The sequence below is a fragment of the Mustelus asterias genome, chromosome 11 (assembly GCF_964213995.1).
Source record: "Mustelus asterias chromosome 11, sMusAst1.hap1.1, whole genome shotgun sequence".
Taxonomy (NCBI): Eukaryota; Metazoa; Chordata; class Chondrichthyes; order Carcharhiniformes; family Triakidae; genus Mustelus; species Mustelus asterias.
In genome coordinates, this window is record NC_135811.1 from 62,259,561 (window position 1) to 62,285,767 (window position 26,207).

Consider the following 26,207-nt stretch of genomic DNA (forward strand, 5'->3'; position numbering starts at 1 on the left):
AAACTTTACAGAGCCTTACCTGTACCCTATGCCTTACACGAGAAGGTTGAGTCTGAACCCAAATGGCTAGAAGAATGAGGCATCATCAAGCCTAGACAGTTATCGGAGTGGGCAGCTCCCATCGTGCCAGTGCCAGATAGAACTATCAGGATTTGTGGGGACTACAAATTAACTGTGAATCAAACAACAAAATTGGATTGATACCCAAAACCATGAATTGAAGATTTGTATGCTAAATTAGGAGGCTAAACTTATGCCAAACTTGAAATGAGCCATGTGTACCAACAGTTATAATTAGAACATAAAACATAGAAAGCCACAGCACAAACAGGCCCTTCGGCCCACAAGTTGCGCTGATCATATCCCTACCTCTAGGCCTATCTATAGCCCTCAATCCCATTAAATCCCATGTACTCATCCAGGAGTCTCTTAAAAGACCCCAACGAGTTTGCCTCCACCACCACTGACGTCAGCCGATTCCACTCACCCACCACCCTCTGAGTGAAAAACTTAACCCTGACATCTCCTCTGTACCTACCCCCCAGCACCTTAAACCTGTGTCCTCTCGTAGCAACCATTTCAGCCCTTGGAAATAGCCTCTGAGAGTCTACCCTATCCAGACCTCTCAACATCTTGTAAACCTCTATCAGGTCACCTCTCATCCTTCGTCTCTCCAGGGAGAAGAGACCAAGCTCCCTCAACCTATCCTCATAAGGCATGCCCCCCAATCCAGGCAACATCCTTGTAAATCTCCTCTGCACCCTTTCAATGGCTTCAACATCTTTCCTGTAATGAGGTGACCAGAACTGCGCGCAGTACTCCAAGTGGGGTCTAACCAGGGTCCTATAAAGCTGCAGCATTATCTCCCGACTCCTAAACTCAATCCCTCGATTAATGAAGGCTAGTACGCCGTACGCCTTCTTGACCGCATCCTCCACCTGCGAGGCCGATTTAAGAGTCCTATGGACCCGGACCCCAAGGTCCTTCTGATCCTCTACACTGCTAAGAATGGTACCCTTCATATTATACTGCTGCTTCATCCCATTGGATCTGCCAAAATGGATCACTACACACTTATCCGGGTTGAAGTCCATCTGCCACTTCTCCGCCCAGTCTTGCATTCTATCTATGTCTCGCTGCAACTTCTGACATCCCTCCAAACTATCCACAACACCACCTACCTTGGTGTCGTCAGCAAACTTACCAACCCATCCCTCCACTTCCTCATCCAGGTCATTTATGAAAATGACAAACAGCAAGGGTCCCAGAACAGATCCCTGGGGCACTCCACTGGTCACTGACCTCCATGCAGAGAAAGACCCCTCCACAGCCACTCTCTGCCTTCTGCAGGCAAGCCAGTTCTGGATCCACAAGGCAACAGCCCCTTGGATCCCATGCCCTCTCACTTTCTCAAGAAGTCTTGCATGGGGGACCTTATCGAACGCCTTGCTGAAGTCCATATAGACCACATCCACCGCTCTTCCTTCGTCAATGTGTTTGGTCACATTTTCAAAGAACTCAACCAGGCTCGTAAGGCACGACCTGCCCTTGACAAAGCCGTGCTGACTACTTTTGATCATACTAAACTTCTCTAGATGATCATAAATCCTGTCTCTCAGGATCCTCTCCATCAACTTACCAACCACTGAGGTTAGACTCACCGGTCGGTAATTTCCCGGGCTGTCCCTGTTCCCTTTCTTGAATATAGGGACCACATCTGCAATCCTCCAATCCTCCGGAACCTCTCCCGTCTCCATCGACGATGCAAAGATCATCGCCAAAGGCTCCGCAATCTCCTCCCTCGCCTCCCACAGTAACCTGGGGTACATCCCATCCGGTCCCGGCGACTTACCAACCTTGATGCCATTCAATAGTTCCAACACATCCTCTTTCTTTATGTCCACATGCTCGATCCTTTCTGTCCACCGCAAACCAGCAGTACAACCACCCAGATCCCTTTCCACCGTGAATACCGAGGTAAAGTATTCATTAAGCACCTCCGCCATTTCTAACGGTTCCGCACAAACTTTTCCCCCTTCACCTTTTAAGGATCCTATGCCTTCACATCTCATCCTTTTACCCTTGACATATTTGTAGAAAGCCTTGGGATTCTCCTTAATCTTACCCGCCAAGGTCTTCTCATGACCCCTTCTCGCTCTCCTAATTTCCTTCTTAAGCTCCTTCCTACATCCCATATACTCCTCTAAATCCTTAACACCTCCTAGCTCTCTGAACCTTCTGTACGCCTCTCTTTTCTTATTCACCAGGTTCATCACAACCTTCGTGCACCACGGTTCCCGTACCCTACCAACACCCCCCTGTCTCATCGGAACGTTGTCATGCAGAGCTCCAGACAAACATTCCTTGAAAATCCTCCACTTTCCTTCGGTACTTTTCCCCAAGAATGCCTCGTTCCAATTTACCCGTCTAATTTCCTCCCTGATGACACTGTATTTCCCTTTACTCCAGAGAAACACTTTCCCAGCCTGCCTGATCCTATCTCTTTCCAACGCTATCGTGAAGGAGATAGAATTATGATCGCTATCCCCAAGATGCTCACCCACCAAGAGATCCTCCACCTGTCCAGGTTCATTAGCCAGCACCAGATCAAGTACAGCCTCTCCTCTAGTAGGCTTATCCACATACTGTGTCAGGAAACTCTCCTGGACACACCTAACAAACTCCTCTCCATCCAAACCCCTAGCCCTAGGGATATTCCAATCTATGTTTGGGAAATTAAAATCTCCCATCACGACAACTCTATTATTCCTACATCTCTCCAGGATCTGTTTCCCCATCTGCTCCTCAACATCTCTGTTACTATTGGGCGGCCTATAGAACTCTGTTACTATTGGGCGGCACGGTAGCACAGTGGTTAGCACTGCTGCTTCACAGCTCCAGGGACCTGGGTTCGAATCCCGGCTCGGGTCACTGTCTGTGTGGAGTTTGCACATTCTCCCCATGTCTGCGTGGGTTTCCTCCGGGTGCTCCGGTTTCCTCCCACAGTCCAAAGATGTGCGGGTTAGGTTGATTGGCCATGCTAAAATTGCCCCTTAGTGTCCTGGGATGCGTAGATTAGAGGGATTAGCGGGTAAAATGTGTAGGGATATGGGGGTAGGGCCTGGGTGGGATTGTGGTTGGTGCAGACTCGATGGGCCGAATGGCCTCTTTCTGTACTGTAGGGTTTCTATGATTTCTATAATTAGACGAGGCATCTAGAGAATTTGTTATAATAAATATCCACAAAGGTTTGTACCAGTATAAGTCTCATATACAAGTCTCATTGGTGTGTGCAATTTTCTAGTACACGATGGAAAGCTTACTACAGGGCCTACTGAAGGCCGGTGTCTCTTTAGATGATGTACTGAGTACAGGAACACCTGTGGAGAAGCATCCGGCAAATCCTGAAGAGATTTAAGAATCACGTGAGGCTAGAAAGGGAGAAATGTATGTTCCAGGCCCATAAAGTAGTGCACTTAGGGTTCAAAGTGGATGCAAAAGGGTTGCATCTGATGGAGAAGATAAAAGCAATTAAGGAAGCACTGGGCCCAGAAAGGCACATTGGAATTGAAACCTATTTTAGGAATGGTCTACTATTATGAGAGATTCATTTTTCAGTGTTGGCACCCCTACATACACTGCTCAAGAAACACCAGGGATGGTATTTGAAAGAGCATCAGCAATAAGCCTTTGAACAAAGATGTGTAGGTTAGGTGAATTGGTTTTCCTAAATTGTCCCTTAATGTCCCAAGATGTGTAGGTTAGGGGGATTGGGGCAATGGAGATAAGGCCTAGGTAGGATGCTATGTCAGAAAGTTGATGCATACCCGATGAGCTGAATGACCTCTTTCTGCACTGTAACCATTGTGTGATTCGAACAGATTAAACTGGCATTGCAGACATCCACTCTATTTGTTTATTTTGACCCCTCAAAAGAGATAATTCTTACCTGACCCTGTCTCCTTACAAAATTGGAGCGGTTTTATTGCATAAGATGGACTATGGTGCAGAAAGGCCCATTGCCTACGCCTCGAGGACTCTGACAAATGCTGAAAAAGCTTACTCTCAAATTGAAAAAAGGGACTAGCCATCATCTCTGGAGTGAAGAAGTTCCATCAGTATGTTTCTGGATGATATTTCATAGTAGTTACTGACTACAAACCCCGATTGAATCTATCTGAGGAGGGTGAGGCCATTTCTTTTTGATTTGCCTTGATTTGATTTATTATTGTCACATGTATTATCATCGTGAAAAGTATTGTTTCTTGTGCGCTATACAGACAAAGCATACCATACATAGAGAAGGAAAGGAGGGAGTGCAGAATGTAGTGTTACAGTCATAGCTATGGTGTAGAGAAAGATCAACTTAATGAGAGATAGATCCATTCAAAAGTCTGATGGTAGCAGGGAAGAAGCTGTTCTGAGTCGGTTGGTTTATGTCCTCAGACTTTTATCTTTTTCCTGATGGAAGGAGGTGGAAGAGAGTATGTCAGGGTGCATGGGGTCCTGAATTATGCTGGCTGTTTTTCCAAGGCAGCAGGAAGTGTAGGCACTGTCATGGGTGGGAGGCTGGTTTGAGTGATGGACTGGGTTTCGTTCAAGACGCTTTGTAGTTTCTTGCAGTCTTGGATAGAGCAGCAGCCATACCAAGCTGTGGTACAACCAGAAAGAACGCTTTCGATGGTGCATCTTTAAAAGTTGGAGAGTGTCGTAGCAGACATCCAAATTTCCTTAGTCTTCTGAGATTAAGCTGCCATAGATTGAGTGAGTGCAGGTCCAACACTGGGCTCTACTGTGAGCAGCCTATGAGTATGTTTTTCAACATAGGCCAGGCCCACACATTTCAAATGCAGATGCTTTCAGCTGCTTTCCCCATACCCCCTCTGTTGGTACCACAGGAAATTCTTCTTGCTCTTTTTTAATCAATACTTTGTCTATGTCGGCATGAGAGGTCATGTTTTGGACCCAGAAAGATTCCATCTTATCTCGAGTTAAACACGTGGTCCTTTATGGCTAGCATTATGGTAACGGGTCTGAGCAATTAAGGCTCTTTCAAATAAGAAAAGACGAGTTAAGTTGTGAGGATGGTGTATTATTATGGGGAGCAAGGCGGGTTTTCCCACTCCCGCTGAAAGTTATTGCTACAAGAGTTACATTGTGCCCATCCTGGGGTGACAAAGATGAAGATGCTCACACAAAGGATGTGTGGTAGCTTGAGATAGATCCAACATAGAGAAGCTGGTCAAGATGGGACCAATGTCAAATGCAGCAAACATTGCCATCTGTGGCTCTAATGCACCTTCTGGATTGGCCAGGTCAACCATGGGTGCAACTACATGTGATTTTACAGGCATATTCACGGGCACCATGCTCCTGCTCATAACAGATGTGCACTCCAAACCATGAACCCTACAGTGCAGGAGGCAGCAATTTGGCTCATCAAGTCTGCACCGACTCTTCGACAGAGCTTCCCACCCAGACCCTATCCTCATAACCCCGCGTATTTACTCTGCTAATCTCCCTAACCTACACATCTTGGGACGTTAAGTGGCAATCCACATCTTTGGACTACCCTGCTTCAAATGGGCTGGGTGAGAGAGCCGTCCAAACATTCAATGCCACCATGAAGAAAGAGTCATCAGTCTCTCTACAAACCAAACTGGCTCGTTTCCTGATCATTTATGGAACAGCACCTCATCATCACAAGTGTTACACCTGCTGAGTTCTAATGGGCAGACGTATTAGAACAAGCTGGATCTTGTATTTTCGAATCTGGCAGGGAAGGTGGAGGCAAAACGGAATGCAAGGAAGAAGCATCACGACGCGACAAAAACGGAGAAGACATTTGAGGTGGATGGCTTGGTATATATAAAAAATTATGGTGCTGGTCCAAACTGGATCTCTGGAACAGTCGTGGCCAGAACAGGCCCAGTGTCATATAAAATAGTTGTACAAGGAAAGAGGGTAACGAAACACCCAGACCACTTGAGGAGGAGAGAATTGTACACAGAACCAGTGGGGCAGTCCGCCCCTAGTGTGCCTGTCAGTGATATTGCTCCAGATTGAAGTGATGTAGCAGCAAACTACCCCAAGGAAGAGCCAAGTCATATTCCAGTGGGAACTGGAGCTGTTATCTGCACTGAAGCATCTTCGCAAGTCGAGAGTCCATCCATTGAGGTTCAAACTGAAGTTACCTCTACTGCCAGAGCACCTGCTAGTGAATTATGACACTCCCAAAGGATCAGGAAGTTCTGGACTGACCTAGCTTAAGAGACTGTGTTTGAGAACTATCTGTCATACAATAGTGTAAATAGTTTGATTGTTATTGAAATGTGTTAATCGGGAACTTAAAGGGGGAGGGATGTGGTAGAGTACCCCAGGTCTCGGAAAGTCAGATGACCAGTTTGGCCAATTGGGCCATAGTATGCAAATCCTGGAGCTAAGCATAGACTTTCCTTGCTAGTTAGGAGACTGTAGTTGTGGGGTACGGTAGCCTATATATCATTGTCTGCACATAATTATTTACCTTAATAAACCATTCATTCTTTAATATACTTGGTCGTCGCCTATCTTTGCAAGATACTACAGCAGGAATACAGCCTGATTCTGTGCCCTGTTTGTGTCTCAGCTGAAACATCATACCAGGAACAGAGGCACACAAAAGAGAAAATGCTGGAAAATCTCAGCAGGTCTGGCAGCATCCATAAGGAGAGAAAAGAGCTGAAAGTACAGGGAAATTGCACTCGTTGATCACTACATTAATACAAGAAAATTAAAAAGCTTCATGTCAAAGGCTCTGAATTTATTACTTCTTTCATCTCGAGAATTTACAAAGGTATGCAAGAAAAAGGTTTTAATATTGAATTATGATGCTTTTTTGTAAACCATGTGTTTCTCCTGGGAGTCTTGTCAAACAGGTTCTACAAATACAATTCAAGAGGAAGCCTGCCCTCCATATTGCTGCAGATATACAATCTGCACTTACAAAGCAGAAATAATGCAGCCAATTCAAATCAAAGGAGAACCCTTAGTACTAAAACTTCATTTGCAGAGCCAATTCTCATAAACAAGCATTATTAACCAATACATCATTCTCCTCCTGTCTCAACTTTTTAAAAATTCATTCATTCAAGTACCATGGGCGTCGCTGGCTGGGCCAGCATTTATTGCCCATCCCTAGTTGCCCTTGAGAAGATGGTGGCGAGTCGCCTTCTTGAATCGCTGCAGTCCATGTACTGTGAGTTGACCCACAATACCGTTAGGGAGGGAATTCCAGGATTTTGACCCAGTGACTGCAAAGGAATGACGATATATTTCCAAGTCAGGACAATGAGTGGCTTGGAGGGGAACTTGCAGGTGATGTGTTCCCATGTATCTGCAGCCCTTGTCCTTCTAGATGGTAGTGGTTTTGGGTTTGGAAGGTGCTGTCTAAGGATCTTTGGTGAATTGCTGCAGTGCATCTTGTAGATAGTACACACTGTTGCTACTGAGCGTCAGTGGAGGGATTGAATGTTTGTAGGTGTAGTGCCAATCAAGCGGACTGCTTTGTCCTGGATAGTGTTAAGCTTCCTGAGTGTTGTTGGAGCTGCACCCATTCAGGCAAGTGAGGAGTATTCCATCACACTCCTGACTTGTGCCTTGTAGATGGTGGATAGGTTCTGGAGAATCAGGAGGTGAGTTACTTGCCACAGTATTCCTCGCCTCTGACCTGCTCTTGTAGCCACTGCGTTACTATGGCGAGTCCAGTTGCGTTTCTGGTCAATAGTAACCCCAAGGATGTTGACAGTGGGGGATTCAGTAATACCATTGAATGTCAAGGAGTGGTTGTTAGAGTGTCTCTTATTAGTAATGGTCATTGCCTGGCATTTATGTGGCGTGATCCTTTTTCCCAGGGTAGAAATGACAATCACAAGGGGGCAGAAGTTCAAGGCAAGGGGTGGGGGGGCGGGGGGGAGGTTCAGTAGAGATGTGCGGGGGAAGCATTTTTTACACAGAGGGTGGTGGGGGCTTGGAATGCACTGCCAAGTGAGGCAGATATGTTAACGACATTTAACACTTCAGCAGTCAAGGTCATTCAGTCTCTGATCTTCGGGTAAGCGTTCTCCAAGGCGGCCTTCAAGGCACACGACCACGCAGATTCACCGAGCAGAAACTGATAGCCAAGTTCCGTACACGAGGATGGCCTCAACCGGGATCTTGGGTTCATGTCACACTATCTGTAACCCCCACGACTTGCCTGGGCTTGCAAAATCTCACTGACTGTCCTGGCTTGAGACAATTCATATCTTTTTAACCTGTGCTGAACCCTCTCTCCAATCACATTGTCTGTACCTGTAAAGACTTGATTACCTGTTAAGACTCGCATTCCAACCATTGTCTTGTAATTGAGTTTGTGTCTATATATGCCCTGTTTGTGAAACAAATCCTGCACTCACCTGATGGAGTGGCGCTCCGAAAGCTCGTGCTACCAAATAAACTTGTTGGACTTTAACCTGGTGTTGTGACATCACTTACAGCGATTTATCTGGATAGTCACATGAACAGGTGGAGTATAGAGGGATACAGGCGGTTGGTCTATTGAGGACAACATGATCGGTGCAGGCTTGGTGGGCCGAAGGGCCTGTTCCTGTGCTGTACTGTTCTTTGAACGTTACTTGCCATTTGTTAGCCCAAGCCTAGATCTCGTCCAGATCTTGCTGCATGTGGACATAGACTGCTTCAGTATCTGAGGAGTCATGAATGGTGCTAAACATTGGCAATCATTGGGAACATCCCCATTTCTGACCTTATGACAAGGAGAAGGTCATTGATGAAGCAGCTGAAGATGATTGGGTCTAAGACACTATCCTGAGGGACCCTCTGTCTTCTGTTATCAAGCCAATTTTGTATCCAATTGGCTATGTCACCCTGGATCCAGTGAGATTTAACCTTACGCAACAACCTACCATGTCTTGTCAAAGGCTTTGCTAAAGTCCATGTAGACAACATTCCTCATCTCCCTTCTTAGTTACCCTTCAAAAAATTCCTGCAGAGATGTCCTGGGGCTGAGATGACTGATCCTCCACAAACACAACCATCTTCCTATGTGCCAGGTATGACTCCAACCAGCGGAGAGTTTGCCCCGATACCCATTGATTCCAGTTTTGCTAGGGCTCCTTAATGCCACATTCAATTGAATGCGGCCTTGATGTCAAGGGCTGTCACTCTCACCTCACCTCTGGAAAATTCAGCTCTTTCATCCATGTTTGAGCCAAGGCTGTAATGAGGTCAGGAGGTGAGTAACCCTGGCAAAACCCAAACTGGACGTCACTGAGCAGGTTATTGCTGAGCAGGTGTTGCTTGATAGCATGTTGATAACATGATGACTTGAAATCAAAAATATCATTGTTAAGTTGTGATTGGCAATATAGTAACCTAATTTTAACTAAGAAGATAGCATGAAGCTAAGTGCAGCCAGACGTAGAAACATAGAAACTAGGAGGAGCAGGTCATTCAGTCCTTTGAGCCCGCTCCTCCATTCAATACAATCATGGTTGATCCTCGATCTCAATGCTATATTCCCACTTTCTCCCCATCCCCATTGATTCCAATCTAACCTAAAAAAAAATCTATTTCTTTCTTGAATATATTAGTGACCTGGTCTCCACAACTTTGTATGGTATGGAATTTCACAGGTTCACTGAATGAAATTTTTTTCCTCATCTCAGTCCCAAATGGTCTACCCTGTATCATGAGACTGTGGCCCCTGGTTCTAGATTCTCCAACCAGTAAAATCATCCTCCCTGCACCTAATCTGTCCAGCCCTGTTTGAACTTTATACATTTCAATCAGATCTCCTCTCATCCTTCTAAACTCTAGTGAATACCGGCCCAGTCGAACCAAGTTCTCATAGAATCCATAGAATCCCTACAGCACAGAAGGAAGCCATTTGGCCCATTCTCCTCAAAGGACAGTCCCACCAACTCTGGTATCAGCCTAATAAACTTCCACTGCACTCCCTCTATGGAAAGTACATCCTTTCTTAGGTAGGGAGAACCAAGGTCCTGTATAACTGTAGTAAAACATTTCTACTTCTGAACTCAAATCCTCTTGCAATGAAGGCCAACATACCATTTGTCTTCCTAATTGCTTGCTGCAGCTGCCTCTCCATTTCATTGACTGGTGTACAAGGACACCCAGATCCCTTTGTACATGCACACTTTCCAATAGGTTAACATTTTAGATAATATTCTTCCTTTCTGTTTTTCACAGCAAAGTGTATAACTTCACATTTAGCCACATTGTCCTGCACCTGCCATGTGTTTGCCCACTCACTCAAATTGTTTAAATCACCTTGAAGCCTCCTTGTATCCTCCTTACAACTCTCAATTCTGCTCAGTTTTATGTCATCAACAAACTTGGAAATGTTACATTTGGTTCCCTCATCCAGGTTATTTATATATATCGTGAACATCCGAGGCACAAGCACTGATCTCCACGTTACCTCACTAGTACTGCCTGCCACTCAGAAAAAGACCCATTTATTCCCATTCTGTTTCCTGTCTGTCAACTGATCCTCCATTCCGGTCGCCTCACTATAGGAAGGGTGTGGAAAAGATTGAAAGGGTGCAGAGGCGATTTACAAGGAAGTTGCCTGGATTGAGTGGCATGCCTTATGAGGATAGGCTGAGGGAGCTCGGTCTTTTCTCCTTGGAGAGATGTAGGATGAGAGGAGACCTAATAGAGGTATATAAGATGTTGAGAGGCATAGATCGGGTGGACTCACAGAGGCTTTTTCCCAGGGTGGAAATGGCTGCTACGAGAGGACACAGGTTTAAGGTGCTGGGGGGTAGGTACAGGGGAAATGTTGGGGGGAAGTTTTTCCACAGAGGGTGGTGGGCGAGTGGAATCGGCTGCCGTCAGTGGTGGTGGAAGCAAACTCAATAGGGTCTTTTAAGAGACTCCTGGATGAGTACATGGGACTCAATAGGATGGAGGGTTATAGGTAGGCCTAAAAGGTAGGGATATGTTCGGCACAACTTGTGGAGCCGAAGGGCCTGTTTTGTGCTGTAGTTTTTCTATGTTTCTAACTAATTCTTGATCCCTGTCAATACATTACCTCCCTTGCACTTGCTTTACGTTTGCCCACTAATATCTTTTGAGGGACCTTATCAAAAGCCTTCTGAAAGTCTAAATACACCACATTCATTGGTTCTCACTTATCTATTCTGCAGACAGAGTACTTAACTCTGGGAATTTGGTAAGGGAGGAGGTGCTGTTCTGGTCTTTAACAAAAAAGGAGTGGTTCATGAGAGGGAGTCAAGACAGCAAAAACTGAGCTTGTAAGTGCAGAGGCACTGATTGAGTAGTTGGAGTGTTTTATTTTTTGTCTTTCTAAATTGGGGCAGTGCTTTAAACTGATAGTAGGGAGATACAAGTATTGCATTAAATTTATAGCTTAACTAATTAAATCCTCTAATATAACTACAAAAACCATTGAGTAATATTTCACAACTTGAAACCCAATTAGTTAAAGATAAAGATAATAGAGCAGTGTGATCCACAGCAACTGCAAGAGTGTCTGCAGCTCGAGGAACTTTGGCTTCCAGTTGACGAGCTTTAGTCTGAGCATCAGACACTGTGATAAATCAGGGAGGGTAAAGTTACCTGGACACTTTGTTCCAGGAGGCTGTCATACCTCATCGGGTAAATTCTTCAGATGAGGTCTGTAGCTAGCGAGAGGGAGATGCGACTGCCAGTGAGGCAGGTATGAGGGATTGAGAAGGAAGGAGTGGAGGATCCTCAGAATAGGTGGGGAAGTGTTCCTTCAGAAAGCCAACATAAACACAATGGGGTAAATAGCATCCTTCAGTGATGCAGCCACTCTGATTCTACAAAAAAGTGCATGACTTACCTATCAGGATTTATTTTTGATTTTAACTGTCTAATTTCCCTTTAACTCCAGCATTGATTTTTAATGAGCTGCTTCTTGTGCTAAATGACAACAAGCAGCAAACACTAGGGCCTCATTCACTCATGTATTAAGGCTGGCAAGGAACTGGGTGTCAATGTCAGTTTACACAAGCAACATTTGGAAAAGTACTGACAATTCTAAGCTTTGCTCATGAAATAAATCCGCAATAATAAAGCAAATGTTACCTGTGGCGCAACTATCCCCAGCAGAAGGCCAGCCATGGCTGCATAGTGTCCCAAGAACCAATTCAGCACTGCATCTGTGCACCCACCGACATAGATGATATGAAGGAGATTGAAACGCTGTGGATAAAATGTGAAATGTCGATCACTTCCAATGAGATAAATATCAAGAAAAAGTGAACTTTTCATGTCGGAGCCAAAGACAGTCTGTGCGCAGGACCCCGAACCGGCCCCGCGCGCAGGACCCCGAACCGGCCCCGCGCGCAGGACCCCGAACCGGCCCCGCGCGCAGGACCCCGAACCGGCCCCGCGCGCAGGACCCCGAACTGGCCCCGCGCGCAGGACTCATAGAATCCCGACAGTACAGGAGGAGGCCATTCGGCCCATCAAGTCTGTACCGACCACAATCTCACCCAGGCCCTATTCCCATAACCTCTCTCATTTACTTTGCTAATCCCCGTGACACTAGGGTCAATTTACCATAGCCAATCAACCTAACCCGCACATCTTTGGATACCGAAGTACCCGGAGAAAAAGCATGCAGACACGGGGAGAATGTGCAAACTCCACACAGGCAGTGACCCGAGGTTGGAATTGAGCCTGGGTCCCTGGCGCTGTGAGACAGCAGTGCTAACCACTGTGCCACCGTGCTGTCCAACTCCGAACCAGCCTGCGCACAGCACTCTGATACTCAGAATCTGCTGTGCACAGGATACAGAATCAGTAGCCACCTGCATGCAGGACTCTAACCCAACCTGTATATGGGAAATATAACATTTTTAATTTGTCAGCAACTCAAATGCCTGCACAAAGCAGGTGTGGGCTGTTGCTCTGATAAATTTGTTATCAGTGCCTCCACTCTGCCTGTACATGTTCAGTGTTGTTACTTTAGGATAACACTCATTCAAGAGTATTAGAAATAAATTCTCAGTATTTCAATGGTGCATTTACTGTCTATCCTTTGTCATGGCATTTGTGGGTTATACTCTTGAATCACTGTAGTCTATGTAGTGAAGGTAGTTCCACAACAACTTCAATAACCACAAACCTTGGTGCCAGATATGACTCCTGCCACTTGAAGATTTTCTGCTGAACCCCCAGTTACTTTTGCTTAAGGTTGTAATGAGGTCTGGAGCTAAATGACCCTTTGGGGTGGGGAGGGGTGGACCCAATTGAGTATCACACGTGACAAGTGGCTGGTTTGAGGTGACACGACACTCTTAAAAGAAGAGCTAGGAAAAGGAAAAGCTGCTGTAACGGAGAGGAATAGCAAATAGAATATGTTAAATATACTTACATCTTGACCAAGAGCTTTATAGCCGCACATCGTATTGGCAACATCTGTCTGAAATGAGAAGAAAACTGTTAACTTTTATCAAGACAAAATTATTTTCTATCAGTTGCCAAAGCCTGTCTTGAAATTGTTCTTAAACAATTTGAACATACTATTATATAGAACTGAAGCATATTAGAGCATGAGCAGTGATGAAGAGAAAATGTCTTTTGTTCTCATTAACTTCTGATAAAACTGGCATGACAACTGATAAATTTACAATCTTGAGTTTGTTTCAGTGCTGCTTCACTGATGACGCTCAGCGACAAGCACAGGACCCTCAGGCCAGCAGAGGCACAAGTGGCAACCTCTGCCCTCAAATGTCATCCAGAAGCCTCCTTCACCATCCAGCCCAGAACGAAAGAAAATTTGGATGGCATAGTCCCTACTGCCTCATCAGGCTGGGATTTCCCTTTTTCTTCTACTTCTGGGATCACTGTTGGCCACCCCTTCCCTGGCCACTATGGTAGATGATGGCAGGGTCCATGTTGCATTTATCCTCCTCCATCTCATTTATTGCCACTCCCTGGGCAAGTCATAGGAAAGGTGGTCATAGATACAAGCAAGGAGCAGTATAGGTCTTGAGATTTCTCCCTCCCCTCCAGGGCAGTGGGCTCTGAAAGGTCTCCTCTCCCTCTGGTCTGAGCCCAAAATCTCACCTGTTGAAGGTCCCAGACTCAGCTGAGACCCTCAGTGGGGTCACTCTAATCTTTGGAATACAGCCAGCTAATCTAATGCTGCCTCGCCATCAATATTTGGCTGAGTTTTAGAATTGGGAATTGCAGTGTGGTGCAGAGTTGATTCAGACAAACACATGTACTCTCAAACCTCTGAACTCAAACAAATACTCCCAAATATCAGCACACACAGTGTCATAATCACAAACATCAAGGTACAAACTGTATTATTACTAAACATCAGGACACACACTGCAATATTCCCAAACCTGCAGCATACAATGCAATATTCCCAAACATCAGGGCACACACTTCAATATTCCCAAACCCCAGGATACATACTGCAATACTCCCAAATCTCTGATACACACTGCAATATTCCCAAACATTAGGGTACACATACACTGCAATATTCCCAAACCCCCAGAGTTTATTTGTGTCACAAGTAGGCTTACATTAACACTGCAATGAAGTTACTGCAGAAATCCTCTAGTCGCCACACTCCAGCGCTTGTGTGGGTGCACTGAGGGAGAATTTAGCATGGCCAATGTGCCCAACCAGCACGTCTTTCGGACCGAGGAGGGAAACCGGAGCACTCAGAGGAAACCCACACAGACATGAGGAAATCCACGCAGATATGGGGAGACCGTGCAGACTCCGCACAAACAGTGACCCAGGCCAGGGATCGAACCCGTGTCCCTGGCAGCAGTGCCAACTGTGCTACTTCAAACATCTGGGCACACACTAATATTCCCAAACATTAGTGCAGACACTGCAATATTCCCAAACCCCAGGATACACACTGCAATATTCCCAAAAATCAGGACACACACTTGTATTCCCAAACAATGGAGGTAAGAAGAGGGATGAAGTCCTGAAAGCAGAATATAGGGAGCTAGGAAAGAAATTAAAAAGCAGAACCTCAGATGGTAGTCCCAAGATTACCCCCAGATGGTAATCCCAAGGTTACTCCCAGTGCCACGTGCTAGTGCGAGCAGCAATAGGAGAATGGATCAGATGAATGTGTGGCTGGAGAGATGGTGTAGGAGGGAGAGATTTAGATTCCAGAAACATTGGGGCTGATTCTGGGGAAGATGGGACCTGTACAAGCCGGATGGGTTGCATCCCAACAGGACTGGGACCAATAGCCTTGCAGGGGCATTTGCTAGTGCTGTTGGGGAGAGTTTAAACTCGAGTGGTAGTGGGATGGTTACCTGAATGGGAGACACAAGAGAGAGAAACAAAGACAGAATATTAGAAAGTAAAACTGGAAGATAGAGGAAACAGGAACTATCAGAAAATAGAGCCACGGTACAAATGTTAAAAAGACAAGTCTAAAGGCACTGTATCTGAACACAGAGCATTTGCAATAAAGTAGTTGAATTGACAGTGCAAATTGGAATACACTGGTACGTTATAATTGCAATTACAGAGAAATGGCTGCAGGGTGTCCAAGACTGGGAATTGTATATCCAAGGGTACTTGATATTAACAGTAAGAAGTTTAACAACACCAGGTTAAAGTCCAACAGGTTTATTTGGTAGCAAAAGCCACACAAGCTTTCGGAGCCTTAAGCCCCTTCTTCAGGTAAGTGGGAATTCTGTTCACAAACAGGGCATACAAAGACACAAACTCAATTTACATGAATAATGGTTGGAATGCGAATACTTACAGCTAATCAAGTCTTTAAGATACAAACAATGTGAGTGGAGAGAGCATCAAGACAGGCTAAAGAGATGCGTGTATTGTCTCCAGACAGGACAGCCAGTGAGACTCTGCAGGTCCAGGCAAGCTGTGGGGATTACAAATAGTGTGACATGAACCCAATATCCCGGTTGAGGCCGTCCTCATGTGTGCGGAACTTGGCTATCAGTTTCTGCTCAGCGACTCTGTGCCGTCGTGTGTCGTGAAGGCCGCCTTGGAGAACGCTTACCCGAATATCAGAGGCCGAATGCCCGTGACCGCTGAAGTGCTCCCCAACAGGAAGAGAACAGTCTTGCCTGGTGATTGTTGTGCGGTGTTCATGCATCCGTTGTCGCAGCGTCTGCATGGTTTCCCCAATGTACCATGCCTCGGGACATCCTTTCTTGCAGCGTATCAGGTAGACAATGTTGGCCGAGTTGCAAGAGTATGTACCGTGTACCTGGTGGATGGTGTTCTCACGTGAGATGATGGCATGTGTGTCGATGATCCGGCACGTCTTGCAGAGGTTGCTGTGGCAGGGTTGTGTGGTGTCGTGGTCACTGTTCTCCTGAAGGCTGGGTAGTTTGCTGCGGACAATGGTCTGTTTGAGGTTGTGCGGTTGTTTGAAGGCAAGAAGTGGGGGTGTGGGGATGGCCTTGGCGAGATGTTAGTCTTCATCAATGACATGTTGAAGGCTCCGGAGGAGATGCCGTAGCTTCTCCGCTCCGGGGAAGTACTGGACGATGAAGGGTACTCTGTCCACCGTGTCCCGTGCTCGTCTTCTGAAGAGGTCGGCGCGGTTTTTCGCTGTGGCACGTCGGAACTGTCGATCGATGAGTCTAGCGCCATATCCTGTTCTTATGAGGGCATCTTTCAGCGTCCGGAGGTGTCTGTTGCGATCCTCCTCATCCGAGCAGATCCTGTGTATACGGAGGGATTGTCCGCAGGGGATGGCTTCTTTAAAGTGTTTAGGGTGGAAGCTGGAGAAGTGGAGCATCGTTTGGTTATCCGTGGGCTTGCAGTACAGTGAGGTGCTGAGGTGACCGTCCTTAATGGAGATGCGTGTGTCCAAGAATGCAACCGATTCCGGAGAGTAGTCCATGGTGAGTCTGATGGTGGGATGGAACTTGTTGATGTCATCATATAGTTGTTTCAGTGATTGTTCACCATGACTCCAAAGGAAGAAAATATCATCGATGTATCTAGTGTATAGCATCGGTCGAAGGTCCTGTGCGGTGAAGAAGTCTTGTTCGAACCTGTGATATTACTACTCTATATTAATGCAGGTCAGACTTATAAAGGGGAATCAGGTGAGGTGGTACTGTCAGTTAAGGATTAAATCAGTGCAATAGTGAAGAGAGGATATTGGCTCAGAAAATCTAGCTGTAAAATCTATCTGGGTGGAGCCAAGAAGCAACAAGGGGTGGAAAACATTAGTGGAAGTTGTCTATAGGTCTTCAAACAGTAGTAGCAAGGTTCAGGATGGCTTTAAACAGGAAATCAGAGATGCCTGTAACCAGGGTGTTACAGTAATCTTAATCTACTTAACCTACACATAGACTAGGCAAACCAAATTAGCAACACTACTGTGACAGATGAATTCCTGGAGTGTACAGGATTTCTTTTAGACCAGTATGTAGAGGAACCAAGTAGGGAACATGCTATTCTAGAATTGGTATCATGCAATAAGGAGTTAACTAATAATCTTGTTGCGCAGGGTCCTTTAGGGAACAGTTACCATAACATGATAGAATTCACCAACAGGATGGAAAGTGAAGTCTGATCTGAAACTAGGGTCCTAAAACTAAACAAAGGAAACTCTGAAGGTATGAGGTGTGTTTTGGCCAAGACAAATTGGTGAACTTCATTAAAAGGCATGACAGTGGATAGAAATGACTAATATTTAAGGAACAAATATATGCATTGCAACAATTATAACTTTTTCCTGGCACAAAAAGCCCAATCATGGCTAACAAAAGAAATGACTAGATCCAAATAGCAGTTATAATGTTGCTAGAAAAGGTAGCAAGCCTAAGGATTGGTAGTAGTTCAAAATACAGCAAAAGAGGAAGAGATTGTTTAAGTGGGGAAAAAATAAGAGCATGAGCATAAATTTGCAAGGAACATAAAAGTGGACTCTAAAAAAAGAGTGAAGACCCTTACAGTCCGAAACAGGAGTATTTATAATAGAAAACAAGGAAATGGCAGGGTAATTAAGCAACTTAATTACCCTGCCATTAAGCTACTTTCAATTGTCTACATGGAGGAAAACACAAAAAACTTCCCAGAATTGCTAATAAATCAAGGGTCTGTGGGAAGGATGAATTGAAGGGAATTATTACTAGTAAAATAGTGCTGGAGAAATTAATGGGACTAAAAGCTGATAAATCCCCAGGGCCTGATCATCTACACCCCAGGGTGGCTGGGGTGTACACCCCAAAGAAATGGCCTTGGAAATAGTATACGTTGGTTGCCATCTTCCAAAATGCTGGAACAGTCCAAGAATATTGGAGAGTGACAAATGGCACCCCGCTACTTAAAAATGAGTAGGAGGAAACCGGGAATTACAGACTGTTTAAACTTATCAGTAGTAGGAAAAATGCTAGAGTTGATTATAAAAGGACATCATAACAGGACACGCAGAAAATATCAACGGGATTAGACAAAGTAAACGTGATTCATGAAAGGAAAATCATGTTTTACAAACCTATTGGAGTTTTTTGAGGATGTAGCTAGTAGAATAGATATGGGTGAACCAGGGGATATGGTATATTTGGATTTTCAGGAAGCTTTTGATAAATTCCCACGTTAAGAAGTTAATATAAAATTAAAATGCTGGGGGTATATATTGACATGGATTGAGAATTGGTTAGCAGACAGGAAAGAGAAAATAGGAATAAATGGGTCTTTTTCGAAGTGGCAGGCAGTGATTAGTGGAGTCCTGCAGGGATGAGTGTTTGGGCCCCAGTTATTTGCAATATACATCAATGGTTAGGATGAGTGAACCAAAGGTAACATTTCCAAGTTTGCCGCCAACAGGAGATTTGGTGGGAATGTGAGTGGAGAGGAGGATGATAAGAGGCATCAAGATGATTTAGACAAGTTGAGTGCATGGGTGAATACTTGGCAGTATATCGTGGAAAAATGTGAAGTTATCCACTTTGGATAGAGAAACAGAATGGCAGAGTATTATTTAAATGGTGATAGATTGGGAATGTTGAGGTATAAAGGGACCTGGTGTCCTAATACACCAGTCACTGAAAGCAAGCATGACGGTACAGCAAGCAGTTAGGAAGGCAAATGGCCTTCATTGCATGTGGATTTGAGTAAAGGAGCAAGAATGTCTTACTGCAGCTCTACAGGTTCCTGATGAGACCACATCTGGTGTATTGTGTGCAGTTTTGGTCTCCTTTTCCAAGAAAGGATATATTTGTTATAGAGGGAGTACAGTGAAGGCTCACCAAACTGATTCCTGGGATGGCAGGATTGTTGTATGAGGAGATATTGGGTTGATTGGGTCTGTATTCATTGGAATTTAGAGAGATAAGAACATAGAACATAGAATAGAACAGTACAGCACAGAACAGGCCCTTCGGCCCACGATGTTGTGCCGAGCTTTATCTGAAACCAAGATCAAGCTATCCCACTCCCTATCATCCTGGTGTGCGCCATGTGCCTATCCAATAACCGCTTAAATGTTTCTAAAGTGTCTGACTCCACTATCACTGCAGGCAGTCCATTCCACACCCCAACCACTCTCTGCGTAAAGAACCTACCTCTGATATCCGTCCTGTATCTCCCACCACGAACCCTATAGTTATGCCCCCTTGTAATAGCTCCATCCACCCGAGGAAATAGTCTTTGAACGTTCACTCTATCTATCCCCTTCATCATTTTATACACCTCTATTAAGTCTCCCCTCAGCCTCCTCCGCTCCAGAGAGAACAGCCCTAGCTCCCTCAACCTTTCCTCATATGACCTACCCTCCAAACCAGGCAGCATCCTGGTAAATCTCCTCTGCACTCTTTCCAGCGCTTCCACATCCTTCTTATAGTGAGGTGACCAGAACTGCACACAATATTCCAAATGTGGTCTCACCAAGGTCCTGTACAGTTGCAGCATAACCCCACGGCTCTTAAACTCCAACCCCCTGTTAATAAAAGCTAACACACTATAGGCCTTCTTCACAGCTCTATCCACTTGACTGGCAACCTTTAGAGATCTGTGGATATGGACCCCAAGATCTCTCTGTTCCTCCACAGTCTTCAGAACCCTACCTTTGACCCTGTAATCCACATTTAAATTAGTCCTACCAAAATGAATCACCTCACATTTATCAGGGTTAAACTCCATTTGCCATTTTTCAGCCCAGCTTTGCATCCTATCTATGTCTCTTTGGAGCCTACAACAGCCCTCCACCTCATCCACTACTCCACCAATCTTGGTGTCATCAGCAAATTTACTGATCCACCCTTCAGCCCCCTCCTCTAAGTCATTAATAAAAATCACAAAGAGCAGAGGACCAAGCACTGATCCCTGCGGCACACCGCTAGCAACCTGCCTCCAATCCGAAAATTTTCCATCGACCACCACCCTCTGTCTTCGGTCAGACAGCCAGTTACCTATCCAATCGGCCAACTTTCCCTCTATCCCACACCTCCTCACTTTCATCATAAGCCGACCATGGGGGACCTTATCAAACGCCTTACTAAAATCCATGTATATGACATCAACTGCCCTACCTTCATCACCACACTTAGTTACCTCCTCAAAAAATTCTATCAAATTTGTGAGGCACGACTTGCCCTTCACGAATCCGTGCTGACTATCTCGGATTAATCCGCATCTTTCTAAATGGTCGTAAATCCCATCCCTAAGGACCCTTTCCATCAATTTACCAACCACCGAAGTAAGACTAACCGGTCTATAATTACCAGGGTCATTTCTATTCCCTTTCTTAAACAGAGGAACAACATTCGCCATTCTCCAGTCCTCTGGCACCATCCCCGTGGACAGCGAGGACCCAAAGATCAACGCCAAAGGCTCTACAATCTCATCCCTTGCCTCCCACAGAATCCTAGGATACATTTCATCAGGCCCAGGGGACTTATCGACCTTCAGTTTACTCAAAACTGCCAAGACATCCTCCCTCCGAACATCTATTTCCTCCAGCCTATTAGCCTGTAACACCTTCTCTTCCTCAAAAACATGGCCCCTCTCCTTGGTGAACACTGAAGAAAAGTATTCATTCATCACCTCGCCTATCTCTACTGACTCCATACACAAGTTCCCACTACTGTCCTTGACCGGCCCTAACCTCACCCTGGTCATTCTTTTATTCCTCACATAAGAGTAAAAAGCCTTGGGGTTTTCCTTGATCCGACCCGCCAAGGACTTCTCATGTCCCCTCCTAGCTCTCCTCAGCCCCTTTTTCAGCTCATTCCTTGCTAACTTGTAACCCTCAATCGAGCCATCTGAACCTTGTTTCCTCATCCCTACATAAGCTTCCCTCTTCCTTTTCACAAGACATTCCACCTCTTTTGTGAACCATGGTTCCCTCACTCGGCCATTTCCTCCCTGCCTGACAGGAACATACCTATCAAGGACATCCAGTATTTGTTCCTTGAAAAAGTTCCACTTTTCATTAGTTCCTTTCTCTGACAGTTTCTGTTCCCAACTTATGCCCCCTAATTCTTGCCTAATCGCATCATAATTACCCCTCCCCCAATTGTAAACCTTGCCCTGCCGTACGGCCCTATCCCTCTCCATTGCAATTACAAAAGACACCGAATTGTGGTCACTATCTCCAAATTGCTCTCCCACAACCAAATCTAACACTTGGCCCGGTTCATTTCCCAGTACCAAATCCAATGTGGCCTCACCTCTAGTCGGCCCATCCACATATTGTGTCAGGAAACCCTCCCGCACACACTGCACAAAAACTGCCCCATCCAAACTATTTGACCTACAAAGGTTCCAATCAATATTTGGAAAGTTAAAGTCCCCCATGACAACTACCCTGTGACCCCCACACATATCCATAATCTGCTTAGCAATTTCTTCCTCCACATCTCTATTACTATTTGGGGGCCTATAGTAAACTCCTAGCAACGTGACCGCTCCTTTCCTATTTCTAACTTCAGCCCATATTACCTCAGTGTGCAGATCCCCCACGAAGTGCCTTTCCGCAGCCGTTAAACTATCCTTGATTAACAATGCCACTCCTCCACCTCTTTTACCAGCTTCCCTACACTTACTGAAACATCTATACCCCGGAACGTCCAACAACCATTCCTGTCCTTGTTCTACCCACGTCTCCGTAATGGCCACAACATCGTAGTCCCAAGTACCAATCCACGCCCCAAGTTCATCTACCTTGTTCCGGATGCTCCTTGCATTGAAGTAGACACACTTCAACCCACCTTCCTGTCTACCAGTACCCACCCTTGACCCTGATACCTTCCCCAATACCTCACCACCCTCACTGACTTCTGGACTACAACTCCCTTTCCCACTCCCCTGACAAATTAGTTTAAACCCCCCTGAAGAGCCGTAACAAATTTCCCTCCGAGGATATTGGTGCCCCTCTGGTTCAGGTGCACCCCGTCCTGTTTGTACAGGTCCCACCTTCCCCAGAACGTGTTCCAATTATCCACGTATCTGAAACCCTCCCTCCTACACCATCCCTGCAACCACATATTTAACTGCACTCTCTCCCTGTTCCTCAACTCGCTATCACGTGGTACCGGCAACGTACCAGAGATGACCACATGTTTCGTCTTGGCTCTCAGCTTCCAGCCCAGCTCCAGAAATTCCTGCTTTAAATCCCCGTCCCTTCTCTTACCTATGTCATTGGTACCAATGTGCACCACGACTTGTGGCTGTTTCCCCTCCCCCTTCAGAATCTGGAAAACACGGTCTGAGACATCACGGACCTTGGCATCCGGTAGGCAACATACCATCCGTGAGTCTCTTTTGCTGCCACAGAACCTCCTATCTATCCCTCTAACTAACGAGTCCCCAATAACTATCGCCCTCCCGCTCTCCCCCTTTCCCTCCCGAGCCACAGAGACGGACACAGTGCTGGAGATCCTCTCACTGCGGCTCCCCACTGGTATGTCATCCCCCTCAACCGTATCCAAAGCGGAATACTTGTTGCTAAGGGGAACGACCACCGGGGATCCCTGCACGGACTGCTTCCTCCCAGCCCCTCTCACCGTCACCCATCTGTTTTCAATCCTCGGAGTAACTGTATTCCTAAAGCTTGTGTCTATGGCCATCTCTGCGTCCCTGATGATCCTAAGTTCATCCAACTCCAGCTCCAGTTCCCTAACACGGTTTTGGAGGAGCTGCAGATGGGTGCACTTCCCACAGGTGTAATCAGTAGGGACACTGTCGTCGTCCCTCACCTCAAACATAGTGCAAGAGGAACATTGCACTGCCTGCACACCCATCCCCTCTAGATACCTTGCCAGTACCAGGTAGAAAGTGCAAAAATGAATTCAACTCACCCCTGCTCGCCCTTTCAGCCTAAGCCCTGTGAGCCAAAGTCTTATAGCTCACACTCTGCTTCCCACACACTACACTGCCCGCTCCCAACGCTGCCCGCTGTATACTGCAGCCTACCTTTTATACTTCACGCTCTTAAAAAACCCTTCCCAGACTCCTTAGAGGGGATCTAATGGAAACGCATAAAATTCTAACAGGCCTAGGGAGACTAGATGCAGAAATGTTGTATCCTCTGGTTGGGGGGCATAGAGCAAAGGGGTCACAGCCCTGGGATACGGGCTAGGCCATTAGGACTGAGATGAGGAGAAATTTCTTCACTAAGAGGGTGGTGAACCGGTGGAATTCGCAACCGCAGAAAGCAATGGAGGCCACATCACTGAATGTATTTAGCAGGGAAATAAATAGACTTCCAGACTCTAAAGGTGTGAAGCAGTATGGAGAGAGTGCGGGAGTGTGGTGTTGAGACAGAGGATCAGCCACGATCATATTAAATGGTGGATTAAGCTTGAAGGGCCGAATGGCTAATTTCTACTCCATTTTTCTAAGTTTCTAATCCTGAACAATTGAAATTATGGAAAAAACATCACTTACTCTGCCATTAACATTTGTAGAAATGTATTATAAAAAGCTCCATTTCACTGTAAATATGTTAAAGTCTTCATTGTAAGATCTATTTATATTACCAAGTAATTTATAAGCTTTTCTTTCATACAGCTATTTTTAATAAAAATATACAGAGGCCTAGTGGATATCTCGTGGCAGTATTTATGGAAAATGAGATGATACACATTTTAATAATGCCAAGACTATAAAACATCGTCACAATGCTGAATCTGTGATTACTCTACCACAGAAGGTTCTTGATGTGTTTTGTATAAAAATGTTATTATAATAAATTCAGTTGTCAGGTTTTAAATCAGAACGCTGGAAGAAGTAAAGCTGGGCGGACCATTTAATGGAATGGGGCTTTCCATGTCCATTTCAGAGAATAGAACTTCAAATTCACCAGAAAACTATGCTTCAGGATCCCATTACACTGATGTCTTGTGGTTTTGTAGATAGTGGATAGGTTTTTGTCAGTCGGGATGTGAGCTACTCAGAGTCATAGAGGTTTACAGCATGGAAACAGGCCCTTTGGCCCAACGTGTCCATACCGCCTAACTTTTAATTACTAAGCTAGCCCCAATTGCCCTCGTTTGGCCAATATCCCTCTATTCAAATCTTACCCATGTAACTGTGTAAATGCTTTTTAAAAGACAAAATTGCACCTGCCTCTAGCAGCTCGTTCCAGACACTCACCACCCTCTGTGAAAAAATTGCCCTTCTGGGCCATTTTGCATCTCTCCCCTCTCACCATAAACCTATGCCCTCTAGTTTTAAACTCCCCTACCTTTGGGAAAAGATGTTTACTATCTACCTTATCTATGCCTCTCATTATTTTATAGGCCTCTATAAGACCACCCCTATGCTCCAGGGAAAAAAAACTCCCAGTCTATCCAATCTCACCTTATAACTCGAACCATCAAGACCCGTTAGCATTCTAGTAAATCTCTTCTGCTCTCTTTCTAGTTTAATAATATCCTTTCTATAATAGGGTGACCAGAACTGTACACAGTATTCCAAGTGTGGCCTTACCAATGTCTAGTACAACTTCAACAAGACATTCCAACTCCTGTATTCAATATTTTGACCAATGAAACCAACCATGCTGAATGCCTTCTTCACCACCCTATCCGCTTGTGACTCCACTTTCAAGGAGCTGTAACCCTAAACCTGTAACCCTAAATCTCTTTGTTCTGTAACTCTCCCCAACACCCTACCATTAACTGAGTAGGTCATGCTCTGGTTCAATCTACCAAAATGCATCACCTCACATTTATCCAAATTAAACTCATCTGCCATTCTTTAGCCCATTGGCCCAATTGATCAAGATCCCATTGCAATCCTAGATAACCTTCAGTGTCCACTATGCCACCAATCTTGGTGTCATCTGCAAACTTACTCACCATGACTCCTAAATTCTTATCCAAATCATTAATATAAATGACAAATAACAGTGGACCCAGCACCAATCCCTGAGGCACACCACAGATCATAAGTTTCCAGTTTAAAAAACAACCGTCTACAACCACCCTCTGTCTTCTGTCAAGCCAATTTTGTATCCAATTAGCTACCTCACCGTGGATCCTGAGAGATTTAACCTTGTGCAACGAGGCACACAGCTGGTCACAGGCCTCCAGTTTGAAAAACAACCCTCGACAACCGCCCTCGGTCTTCTGTCATCAAGCCAATTTTGTATCCAATTGGCTACCTCACTCTGGATCCTGAGAGATTTAACCTCACGCAACAATCTACCTAGCGTTACCTTGTCAAAGTCCATGTAGACAACGTCGACTGCACTGCCCTCATCCACCTTCTTGGTTATCCCTTCAAAAAACTCAATCAAATTTGTGAGACATGATTTTCCACTCAAAGCCATGCTGACTGTCCCTAATCAGTCCTTGCTTCTCTAAATACCTGTAGATCCTGTTTCTCAGAATACCTACTAACAACTTACCCACTATAGATGTTAGGCTCACCAGTCTGTAGTTCCTAGGCATTTCCCTGCAGCCCTTCTTAAACAAAGGCACAACATTTGCCACCCTCCAATCTTCAGGCACCTCACCTGTGGCTGTCGATGATTCAAATATCTCTGCTAGGGGACCCGCAATTTCCTCCCTACCCTCCCATAATGCCCTGGGATACACTTCATCAGATCCCGGGGATTTATCTACCTTGATGCGCTTTATGACTTCCAGCACTTCCTACTCTGCAATATGTACACTCCTCAAGACATCACTATTTATTTCCCTAACATCCATCCCTTTCGC

General features: G+C 45.4%; 1 protein-coding gene across 2 annotated transcripts in view; it reads right to left on the reverse strand.

The window, feature by feature from the left end:
• Positions 1-26,207, reverse strand: part of tspan15 (tetraspanin 15) — a 143,417-nt gene that overhangs the window by 30,499 nt on the left and 86,711 nt on the right. For both annotated transcript variants that reach the window (XR_013498994.1, XM_078223656.1), the window contains exons 6-7: positions 13,433-13,480; positions 12,139-12,255 (exon numbers count right to left, since the gene is read on the reverse strand). Coding sequence is in view for 1 of the 2 variants with exons in the window: in XM_078223656.1 (XP_078079782.1) it covers positions 12,139-12,255; positions 13,433-13,480 (165 nt within the window). In the remaining variant the exon portion in view is untranslated. The remainder of the gene's footprint in view (positions 1-12,138; positions 12,256-13,432; positions 13,481-26,207) is intronic.